The following is a 13,249-nucleotide window of genomic DNA, read 5'->3' as shown; positions in this document are numbered from 1 at the left end:
TTTTTTTCTTTTTAAAAAAAAAAGCAGTGTACCATAATATTGTATGTGAGTTGTATATATATATAGGTACACCACTTGATCGAAAATTGGAATTTATAGTCTTCATACAATGTCAATAAAAACCCATTTAATGTCATAGTAATTGTATACAATCTTGTAATCTATACTAATGTAGATTCTCGTGCGTATGATGTATAATAATATGGTTTATTTTCAATTGCCACGATGTCATGTTTATCTGGAATATTTGATTCATTTTCTAATTTATTTTATTCTTTCAAATATTCATCAACTATTAAATTTATAAATACATTTACCGATATTACCCATGCACAAGCTAATACGAATTGTTTTTACTCGTTTATACGTGTATAATGTATGTATATTTTATTTTATTTATTACAGGCACGATTTTTACGACGAAGTAGAATCACTGTGGAAAATCAGAGATCCAAATATCACTAGAGTACTAGGATGCTGCCTAACCGAGGAACCATTCTGTATAATAACCGAATTTATGGAACATGGCGATCTGAATCAGTTTCTACAGGAACACATAGCCCTGACCGCTGCGCCAATACCACCGTACGCGAAAACTTTAAGGTTGTACTGGTTATAATCTTATATGATTTGTGTACATAAGATTTCTAATCCCTAATGAGTAGTGACTAATAAGTGATATTATGCATTAATTTTCTAGTTATGGATGTCTAATACACATGGCCACCCAAATAGCTTCGGGGATGAAATATTTAGAGGTTATAAATTTCGTCCATCGCGATTTGGCTGCAAGGTAAGAACAGCCGTTGAATGCGAAAACAGTTAATAATAATCAAAACTATTTAATGATTTACCGTCAATAAGACACTGTGATTTATTAATTTCTATATAATATGCTATACATAAAAACAATTTTGTCAAATATATGTTGATTATTATTGTAGTTTGAAATAAAAAACAAATTACTGAAATCAGTTAAAAACGATAAACATTTGGCGCAAAGAGTTGTTTTTCGTAGAATCCAATCATTTAAAAGTTTAAACATAACTATTAAACCTACTTGAATGGATCTTTAGTTACAGCAGTGCTTAAACAAATAACAGTAACAGAAATAGATTATACTAAAACAATTATTATCTACTTTAATAGTAGGTATTACTTAATACAAGATATAAAAATGATTGTATTTTTCAACACACTCAAAAACTTTTTAGTACAGCAATATTTGATAGTTAGGTATAAGTATAAAACATAATTTTTATAAGTATAGATACTTCACAACTCATAAAGTTATAAGTTAATTAATTTTGTGATGTTTAAAATGTATAAAGTTGCTATTAATAAGTCAATATGAGCAATATAATGCAGAAATAAACCTGAAGTAATATTTTATATACCTATATATTTTATTTTAAGCATAAGAAATAAATTATAATTGGTGTGCTATACTTAGTTAAAAATAATAAATAAAATGGCTACTAATTATTTAATAAGAAGCTTAAATTAATAAATTATCTAACTGTATCAACAGCTAAAATTCGTTGTAATCAAAAATGTTAGCAAAAAAAACATTTTATTCAAGTAATTGATGCAGACTAACTGTTCTTCAATGAATTATCCTTATTTTCTACTAGTATCTAAGGAAAAATTGTCATATTCGACGTAATTTTCTTTTTTGTATTCTATAATATGTTCGTTAAATAAGAAATCCAATAATTTAGTACATTTAATGTTGATTGATTGTACCAGGGAGAGATAAGTTGAATAAACAAATTACTCTGAGAACAAAAATATGGTGGTGTATGGATAACGTTTCAAATAAATTTTTTTTCAATTTTAATTAATTTCATATATTCTACATTTTGTATAAAAAATAAACATATTTTAAATTCTTTGAACAGTTTTAAAACAATATTAAAAGTGTAAAAGTTTTTTTTAATTTGTCTTCTTTAAGTCATATTTTATTTTTTTAATTATATTTTTTTTAAACAGAAACTTAACGATTTAGATGGTACATAATAAATTTATGTTTAAAACTATTCCAAAAAAAAACATGTCATAATATTATTAGAAATATACTTGCATTGAGCTGACTGATTTATAGATAAATTGTACAATTAATTTCAGAAAATTATATAATCTAATATATAAATAAGTCATATTGTCACAGTGTTAGTTATTGAACTCCTTTGAAACGGATTGACCGATTTTCATCAATTTTTCAGTGTATATTTGGTACGTGTGAGGATACGTTTTAAACTAATTTAAAAAGGGAACTGATCACCCCCGGGAGATGCTCAACAGGAATTTTGAGATTAATAATAGAAATATTTGTTTATAAATGGTTGCCATGGATTTTAAAGCTATTATAATTATTATTATTGGTTGCCGTTGGTTAAAAATGGTTGCTATTGACTACTATAAGAGTAATAATTAATTCAAATTTGTATTTTAAAGTAGGATGAGTTGTACTATATAATAGCTGCTAATCTACGGATTTTCTACCATGGTGGCTGAATTGAATTTACTGCTATGAATTACATCCAAAAGGATTTGAATAATCACAATTTTTTAAAAGGTTGTCATTTTTTATAAGGGAAAAGTGCACAGGGTCGGCTAGATTTACGATAGAAATTTTTGTTCATTAATGGTTGCTATGGATTATAGGATTTGAGAATAATATTTATTTATAATTATTATTTTTTAACTTAAATATATTCTATATGTGTCATTAAAAATGTCAAGACTTTTTAACTTTTAATTTTTTAATTTATATGTTTGGGCCTATCACTTTTTAACTTAGCCTACTTCTGCCCATAGATCTTATACTCTGTACAAAATTTCGTCACAATAATTGGTCCAGTCTGGAATGTATATAGGACAAACAGATCTATATATATATATATATTTATATATAAATGGATTTCTGTCTGTTTATCCTTTATATATTCCGATTCCAATAAATTAGCGGACTGATTGCGACGAAATTTGGTATAATTATTATTACAGTATTCATCCAAGCGTGGTTATTGGAAAAATGGATAAATTATGCATATATTTTAGAGCATTCAAATTTAAGAATGAGGCAACAGGTAAAATTATAAGTAAAATTGACAGAATTACACACCATTCCAATTGCTGAACCGATTGCGACAAAATTAATTGGTACAGAGATTTATTGGATCTACGGTCAGAATATAGGCTAAATTAAAAAGTGATAGGCCAAAATATCATTCAATTGAATATTTTAAGTGTCGGATTTTTCTCGATAAAACGAATAAATTTATAGAATGATAAACTAAATTGAATATCGTTGTAAGATTATTACTTAATATATTTTAACCGTTATCTATCTATATTATGTATATAAAAATATACTGCTAGCATAATCACAGGAAATGAATTTAACACACAAATTGAGCCATAAAAGAGGTAGGGATTTTTAACAGGCTACAAAGCGCACGGGTTCAGCTGGTATAATATACATATATTACTAATATCTATGCTTACGGATAAAAATAGTGTATGTTAATAATGTAAAGGTACAAAATAATTGTTTAACATTTACAATAATTACCTCTTTGAAATATTTTGCAAAACTTGACTACACAAATTTTGTCGGCTTTCAAAGTGTTTATTCTCACTTCTTCGTTGAGTTTAGACCTTATATTCTTTTTGCTGGGTTTTCCATCTTTAAATACGTCATATTTAAATTATACCCATCTAGATAATTTATATATATTGTAAGAATGAGGGGAATCGAGAATGATTCTTTCCTGCTTACCGATAACCCCATAATAATGTCTAAATCAGATAGGTCTTAGCAGACATTTGAAAATAATTTACTTAATACGATTCACTGCTCGGATAATATTTCATTAAATATTTCACATACCTAAACAATAATATCATTTATGCTAAACATTTTACAATGGTACATTCATAAATTCATTAAAGTAATTGTATATTACATTAAATTATTATAAGACGATAAAAGTTTGAAATGTTTAACTATTGCGGTTATTCACGAAAATTAAAAAAAGAAAAGATTAATAATATGTTTATCATGGCATAATAACCCATTTAAAGTAACATTGCATGAATATTTCTACATTTAATTCTCATTTGGGTATGCAGTTGTTATTGAATGTAGCGAATACATTTTCAACGTTTACGCTAAAATGAAACGTTCGTACCATGACTGATGACTGGTGAGTGATTCCGGCTGTTATATATGTATATAATATATCTTATTTCTATAACGAGCAATGTGAAAGTTTACTTAAAACTTTAAACTCGCCTTTATGTTTTATTTTATTAAAAAACAGCATCTTGTATACATGTAAGATATAGCGTGCAGTCGAATAACGACGAATTACTGCGCATCAAATTTAATTTAAAACACACTCATCTGATGATGAATTCAAAACGAAATGTTACAATATTTTCGTGACGTTATAGTTTTAAAAGGGCTTGCAAATTATAACACTAAAAATCACTTTTAAGCATTTAAAAAATGCCAATGTGTACGTTATAAATAGCACTAAAATTTCGACAATAATAATAATATGCATAACAAAATTTAAAAAAAATTTTAATAGAAAATTTTTAATTTTTTAAAAACATGTTTAGTTTTAGCTTTTATTAGCGTATATTTATTAATCAAGGTAGGAGAGTTTCTATCGATGTGTACGTATAATTGTTTAAGTCATTTAAGACGTCTATACAATCATGATTCATGATATAAGAATGCATACATATTGAAAGTGATAGAAAGCTTTAGACAATTTGATTTATGATTATTAACGACAAGATATAATATACAGAAAAGAAACCTAGATACCTTTATCACTAGATACACACTCATTGTCAGATTTTTTAGTATGAACAATATTGAAGAAAATACATCTTAATGTAGATACTAAACTAGAATAATAAACTTATAAAATTATATAAGAAATCAGATCATATAAAAGTAAATAACAAATTTGTCGGACAAACATGTTTAAATCAAAACTCATTGCGATATTGCTGATCGTTGTAGGTTAACGATAAAAAAAAAAATCTAGAGACTACTATTATAATCATCTGGTATAACATCGTATTTTATAATTACCTATTACATAAAATTATGGAAGAAATCTGAAACTTCTATTTTATATATGATTTATCCCTTATTTATTCCACAGAAATTGTTTGGTTGGTCCCAATTATACGGTCAAAGTGTCCAATATGAGTCTGAGCAAGAGTGTTTACTCAGCGGACTATTTTGACTTTGAGGGGAGGCCTTCGCTACCGATCCGCTGGATGTCATGGGAGAGCATACTTTTGGTAAAAAAAAAAAAAACATTGATTGATTGTATTAATAATAATGATAGTAATAATAATAATAGCAATGCAGCTCTTGGATGTTTATTCTATAAATATATTATTTTAACGTCGCCACTCACGTGTTTTCGTATACAGAACAAATATACACCGAGGAGCGACGTTTGGTCATTTGCCGTCACACTGTGGGAAATACTGACATTCGCCCGAGAACAGCCATATGAAGAACTCAGTGACCAACACGTGATTGACAACGTCACCAGGCTGTACCAGAACGATGGAAATTTTGTGAGTTTTATTTTTATTATACGTTAGGTGTTATTTATAACACTTTATCATACAAAAAAAATAACCCATCGCATGAGTAAGTAGACACTTTTTAATTTACAAGAATATCTCCATATTTTTTTTATATGAAGTAGGACATATTAATTATCAATTGTATATATATATATACTATGATAAAATAATGGTATAATATTTCCTTCCTACTATTTTTATAAAAACAGATATACGAAAATATTCTAAATATTGACGATTTAACTTAATATTGGGAAACAACTCGCTCATATACTTGCGAAAAGCACATAATATATTAATATGTATTATCATTTGTTTTGACACGTTGATAGTGCTAACTCAGATTCATAATATACAGCTTTTCATCCTCTTCTAATATTTTGTCCCCTCAATTGTAGGTATACATTGCCACCAAGAAAGTAAGTAACACTGAACGAATAAAATATATGTATTTTTTATATCAATAGTTTTATAGATCACGCACAAACTACTATATCAAACTATTATAGATTTTAATTAAAACTTGGCACCAAGTGATGTTTTTTTTTAATTTTCAGAATTATATTTTCATTGTATAACATTGCGTGACATATTATTTTAAAAGCGTTATGTAATAATTGGGACTAAAAATTGTCTAAAATAACATACACACGTATCTATAGTAACTAGGATTGTCTTTATATTCCTGTGAAATGTATTACATGATATTTTGTATTTTTCTAGAATAACTACAAAATATATTATAAGTAGGTACGTGTACTTCCACTAGGTGGTAGACTGTACAGAAAGAATCGATTTTATAATAATTATAATATTAGAACGTCGTTGGGGTTTTAACTTTCGATTGATCTATACGTAACGTCCCAGTATTTACATTATTATTTTATGCGAATGAACTACTTTTACGTGCGCCACTGTTAATTTGTTATTAGAAAACTTTTGGGCCGTGTTCACGCGAAAAGTTTCAACGAGTTTCTGCCGCACCGTTTAGACATCATTTCAAGCGCACAGAAATTATAATAATATGCATATCGTTGCATGGTGAACTTGTAGATATACAACAGTGCTGGAAAATAGACACAATTATACATAATAGTTAGTACCGATATCTTAATAAACAACAAAATACGCTCCGTATATAGGCAATTCTGGTACGTTTACTACGACGAACGGTTAATCGGCCATATCATTACGTAGATACCTAATAATTATATTATTATGAATTATTTTCGTCTTTTTGTTTTTCATTCGTAACTTATTTATTACAATAAGAAACATTGGCATTATTTACGTTCTTTCGTTTTTAAATTTATTATCATTATTTTTACCAAACTTTTAAAAATGAAAATAAATATTTAAAAAGGTGGGCATTGCTCTGCTGTACAGTATTCATACATGTATTGTGGGGGTCACTTAAGTAGATTCGTTAAATTTGAATTAAATGATATTTTATCATTGTAAATAAAAAATGATTTTAAACGGAGACGGCTTGTAACAGTTGCAACCATATTGCTATAGGCATATTTTATTGCTGTTTTTGATTGACTGTACATTTCTAAACACTTATTTAAGACATTTCTAGGGATTTTTACTTTTTATCATCATCACATTTATTCTTCACAATAAACATGTAAAACCAACTTTTCACCGAGAGTCGTGAAAACGTGTCTTTGAAATTTGTTAAGTTACTGAACTTCATTTTCAGAGGGGAGAAAAAGGTATATACGGTTTCTCATTTTCATATTTTACACCTTACACCGCTATAAATGCTACCCACCGATGCCATACTATAACTATACTGCAGCATACTAGCTGTTGTATTACTGTGACGAGTAAAAAAAAACTTCTACCTTACCGTCATTTCACATCCCCTCTCACTATGACCCAACGACGATTCTGTGCCGCACTTCTTATTATTCAGTTCAGAAGTAAATATTGTATTCTACAACACGCCCAGTGTTCAACTTGAAATAAAATAATTTTTCAGTTAACGAAAAATGTTAAAATAAAATGTTTAAAAATAATGGTTGGACGCTCTATTTCGATCCCTTGTCATCCACGAATATTAAATAAATATATTGTCATAATATACACCATACACGTGTCCAACAATATATTTATACAAAAACAACTTAACATATATTTATATTCTTTGATTGCTATAAATTATTGCAAACTAAAAACAAAAAATAATATAAAACTAGTATTTTAATATAATTTTAAATTTGTTTTATGAAATAATTATGACGTTAACTTTTAAAAGCACATCATGTCTTTGTTCGTTAATTTTCTTACACAAATAAAAAAAAAAAAAAAATCAAATTCAAAATACTATTAAATATAAGTATAAGTAGTCATATCCGATATGTTTAAAATCAATTGAAAATAGTTCGCAAAAAAATTTAAATATTTATTTATTTAACTTGAAAAACTCAGTAGGTAAATATTAATACTTCAAATAAATTTTCAATTACGAGTAAACGTTTGAACAAAAAGTTCAAAGAAAAATAACCCTTGTTAAATTTAATGTAATGACTCATATTAATACTTTATAATAAAATGTACATACCTAATATGAATGCAGAATGACTGAATGAGTCAGGTACATAATGAATATTAATTAATTTGGAATTTATTTTGGAAGTACCTACATATTTATTTTTTTTTTTTGAAATAACAACATTCCAATTAATATAGTACAACATATCCTAGACTGACAATTGACAAACCGTCTCCACTCAGAATCATTTTTCGTATACAACGATGTATCATTGAATTCAAATTTAATACCGTCCATTGCAGTAACCCACTTGTAAACTATACTGTACAGTAGAGCGACATCCACTTACCCGCTTTTTTTATTCATTATTTTTTAGTAAATATGTATATATATGTATTATGTATATGTATGTATATACATGGTGTCCCGCGAGGATTTACCCATTGCGATATCTTACGAAATAATGGAGATACCAAAATTCTGGTTTTATAGTAAGATTCATAGGGATATGAACTACAGTTACTTCATTTTTAAATTTATTTTAATGTTTTTGTAAAAAATTTAAGAAATATATTTTTTTATTTAATTATTTCTAAAAAAAATTAAAGATGGCCATTTTGTAGAGATTATTTTTCTAAAAATATTGACGTTTCAAAATTTTATTTTCATTAATTTCCTGATTTTTAATATTTTTTCTAGTTTTGAAGAAATAAAATATGATTATAAATTTATAAGTATTAGGAACACGGAAAATATTCGGTTATAACTATCTTAAATCATGCATGAACCGTAGTCACCAAAGAAACGAATGTGAAATAGACAATAGACAATAGTACTTACTTAGTCTATATGTAAATACTGTTAACCTCCACCCTAATCAGTATTATTATTATTATTATGATTGTAAATATTGTAATTCATATTAATATATTATCATATAATTTATAGAACTACCTTAAATCGTTGCGCATTATAATCACTTAGTTATTATTTACTTTCTGCATAATATTACAATCATGTTCTAATTATAAAACCAGTCATGGACTTATCAAGGTATAATACTTCAGTCTTAAATATGATAGAGTTCTGTGTGACAAAATTTTAATTTTTAAATAATTATCTGTGAAATTGCTATCAAAATAAATTTGTCATATTGTATGTCAAATTAGTTGATAAGTTAATAAATGATTAGAGTTCAAAGTACAATAGTACCTAATATTTAAATAATTGTTATTTATTTTGTTACCTTTGATTCAACGATATTGAATTAATCACTAGCAGCAGTCGTTACAATTATTGGAAAAATAGTAAAATCTACCAATACTTTTTTGAGCTGTATCTCGCAAACCGATTAACGAAAAATAAAAATGTTAACACGACTGTCGTAAATTCATGAAAAAAAAAAAATGGTTTATTATTTCATGATATTTGTATTACCTATATATATTGCCATTTGAAAATTAAAATTTGTGAGAGGTTTTACCAATAAATATAAACTATATTAGATATAAAAAAGGAAAAACTGAAAATATTATACGGTTTTAGAAAAACATAAACCTAAAAGTTAAAAAAAAAAATTTTTAAAAAGTTAATACTTTTCAAAATAATTAGTGTAACCACTTAAATGGATCACTCTGTATACAATATATTAAATTTGGTATTCATTATAATTAGTTTGTTGACTTATATGGAATAAAACAAATATTATTTTGAAAAATCCCGAGATGTTTGTTGAATTATTCTATAATAATGCTAAATAGTTTAATAACTAAGAAACTCATCGCTTCTTCATATTTCTTTGATCTGTGTTATACTTTTCAAAACATTAATAAATTCATATTATTGTTGGAAATGAAAATCGGCTTTGCCGAAAATACGATTTTGTCCAATGTTACAATTATTATAATTATTAATAACATTGTGTATTAATTGTATTATTTAATGAATTTCAGATCTTATTGCCTCAGCCCATCAATTGCCCGAAAGAAATTTACGATCTCATGTGTGAGTGTTGGCAGAGAGACGACAAAAGTCGTCCAAATTTCCGAGAAATACAATTATTCTTACAGCGGAAAAATTTAGGATATAAGCCTGAATGTGACTCTTAAAATATAAGCTTAAAAAATCATAATATTGTTAATATCATTTATATGTTAAATGTTTGTTTAAAGCTTCATTATAATATACCTATTATACATATTTTATATACATGTATATTTTGAATTGTAGGCTCGTATTTCGTTCCATGTTTATGTACCCTATATTTACGTATTTTTTTACGCGTATACGTATTATAAATTATCGTATATGTAATATTTTGTTATAAAGTGTAAATATCATTTTTATCGAGTTTTTGAATAATTTAAGTTTTACGTTTGATTTTTAGCGTTATCGTACGAAATATCGCTTCCAGGCATATTTACTAGGCATTATAGTGAGATTACGAACGATGATCGCCAGACCTATTGTATTTTTGTATACAGTTGGCGATCGCCGTAAAATATTATGATTAACGTTTGCAACATATCTAATTGGTAAAATACATTCTTCATTTTCGTTAAGTAGAATCGATCGACCTCTTAGTTTTCATCGTATATTATATAATATAGGTAGTAATTTATAGTTTCGAACCCATTATAATACACAAGTACCCATATATAACATAATAATATACGAAAATGTAAAGGTACTTGTCACTATTTAGTATTTTGTATAGCTTACAGTGTTGTATACTTTATGTTATAATATTATATTAATATGTAAAATCAAAATAGATTAACGTTCTTCGTTTAAACATTTTATCCATGAACTTCGTTGTTACACTGTACCTGGAAACCTACCAATATAAAAATATAACTATACATTACTTTTCGTAGTTGCCGGATTTGTAATAATTAGTATTAGAAAATAATATGTTATTCTTAAATTAGTATAAAAAAGTCGATATTTCGTTAAAAATATAAAAATAAAACTTAACAAAAAAAAATGTCAATTTTTTTAAGAATTAATCAAAAGACTAAAATGTTATTCTGAAGGATAATGTTTACTTTTGAATGTTGGACGTATATATGTTTATGAACATTGTACGCGTAATAATATTTTGACAGGTACTAGGTACCTAAAAAAAAAACCATGTAATTTTAATATGTGTATAAGTATAATCAGTGGCGTACATTCAAATTTGATCTGGGGGGGGGGGGTTTAAACAAAATAACCAACACTAATCGGTTTTTCCTCCGTTGCTTGATCGAGTCGGTCGATACTCGATATAATGACAATATTAATATGTACCTATGCAATTAACTGACTGTGTACGATCAAGTGTCTATTTTGATTGATATACGGCAACCATAATTTCGTTATGAAATCTTTTTTCGTTGTTGGTAAAGTATAGTGTTTACTCAATAGTCATATTATTATGACGTTTGCTTGTCCGTGTATAATAAGAAATTCATCAATAATATCACCTTTTTTTTTTTTTTTTTTTTTTTTTTGGTCCTGGGGGGGTTTGAACCCGACCCCCCCCCCCCCCCCCCCCCCCCCCCCGTTTGTACGCCACTGAGTATAATATAATATGTTATGAATTGGTTTGGAAACATACCAACAATTATCAACATAATACAATAAATATATAATACATAACATTAAGGGAAGGCGATAATATTACAATGGTATTTACATATTAGGGTTATCAAATAATGATATCATATTTTCAATTGTTTAGATTAAGATGTTTCTTCATATCTTTTTGAGACGGTGGTCTTCAATACGATTTACGAATGCCATATTGTGCCGTGATGACACATAAAATATAATATATATTTTTTTTTTCTTAAAATTTGCTCTATATTATGTTTTGTTTTAATGTAATTGTAAAAATAAATATGTTATTATTACTATCATTTATTTGTATTTTACGTATAAGTATAACATAGCTTAAGCTTAATGAGTTATGATATTATGTTTAATGTATAAATCGTATTATGGTGCTAAAATCGATATATCACACGTACGCGCATACCGGATTTAACGTACGTAAACATAATAATAATGTAAAAATAGCTTGGAAAAAATGAATTGGATATTTTTATTCGCCTAAATGTATTTAATATTTTTTTTTTTCATTCCGGTACTCTATTTGTCGTTTTTATAATATTTTACATGAATCATAATAAATTTGTAATGTTAACTAGACGACAATTTACGAAAAACTATAATACTTGTACTACCTACCAATACTATCCTACTACACTAGTACACTACTACCAGTACTACTAAAATGACTAACTACCTACCAACACTATACAATTACTACTACACTAATACTTACGTTACTATTAAAGTTATTAAGTATGTCATATTATATAGTATAGTTGAGTGCATAATATGTCGGTGTTTGATTTGCGTGTAATCCAATTGTAACGATGTAGTATCTAGTCATTTAACATTAACGTTACTTATCATTAATCCTTATATATTCGATTGATATTATTTTCATAAACGTTTATTACCTACCTATATTATTTAAGGAAAAATAAAAAATAAGTTATGTAAGAAAGTTAATAAAAAAGTTATATGGAGTGTGACACATAAATATTATAGGCATAAATATATTATATATAAATATATATTATTTATATTATTATTCTTAAAATGTATAGAAAACTCAGGGTCACTGATATAATATAATATTTATAGACTACAGTGCATTACATGTCAAAATCACACTATTAAACATAATATTATTATTTTTCGTCCATAATTGGACAATATTCATGAGAAAATAAGAGTTCGTTAATATAATATAATATATACGTATGTATTATTTCATTGTCTCATTTTGGAAAATGAATTTTGAATCAGTAAACATCGTTGAACTATCGATGTAAACTGTTTTTAATTTTAATGCTATTGTTTGTGGATTTAAAAAAAATATAAATAACTTTAAAGTTTATATCACATAATATATATTATATTATATACATATTACATATTATAAACGAGTATATAGGTATATATATAGTTTGCAGTATTTATTATTATAAATGGTTGGTGTTGTTGAAAATACTACTTGTAATAAAATAAGAAAATGTTATTTGTTCGTGCTTAGAATATATACGA

General features: G+C 26.4%; 1 protein-coding gene across 4 annotated transcripts in view; it reads left to right on the top strand.

Moving 5' to 3' along the window:
• LOC107166827 (discoidin domain-containing receptor 2-like) overlaps positions 1 to 10,332 on the top strand; it is a 323,537-nt gene extending 313,205 nt beyond the window's left edge. For all 4 annotated transcript variants that reach the window (XM_089225581.1, XM_089225580.1, XM_089225582.1 and 1 more), the window contains 5 exons: positions 406 to 603; positions 701 to 793; positions 5,190 to 5,331; positions 5,467 to 5,616; positions 10,081 to 10,332. In XM_089225581.1, coding sequence (XP_089081707.1) covers positions 406 to 603; positions 701 to 793; positions 5,190 to 5,331; positions 5,467 to 5,616; positions 10,081 to 10,236 — 739 coding nt within the window. In that variant the 3' untranslated portion in view covers positions 10,237 to 10,332. The remainder of the gene's footprint in view (positions 1 to 405; positions 604 to 700; positions 794 to 5,189; positions 5,332 to 5,466; positions 5,617 to 10,080) is intronic.
• The last annotated feature ends 2,917 nt before the right edge of the window (positions 10,333 to 13,249 follow it).

The sequence above is a fragment of the Diuraphis noxia genome, unplaced genomic scaffold (genome assembly GCF_037042655.1).
Source record: "Diuraphis noxia isolate RWA-SAM2 unplaced genomic scaffold, SU_Dnox_SAM2 contig0004, whole genome shotgun sequence".
Lineage (NCBI taxonomy): Eukaryota > Metazoa > Arthropoda > Insecta > Hemiptera > Aphididae > Diuraphis > Diuraphis noxia.
Note: the sequence above shows the minus strand (reverse complement) of the source record. Positions and strands in the feature narration are given on the sequence as shown.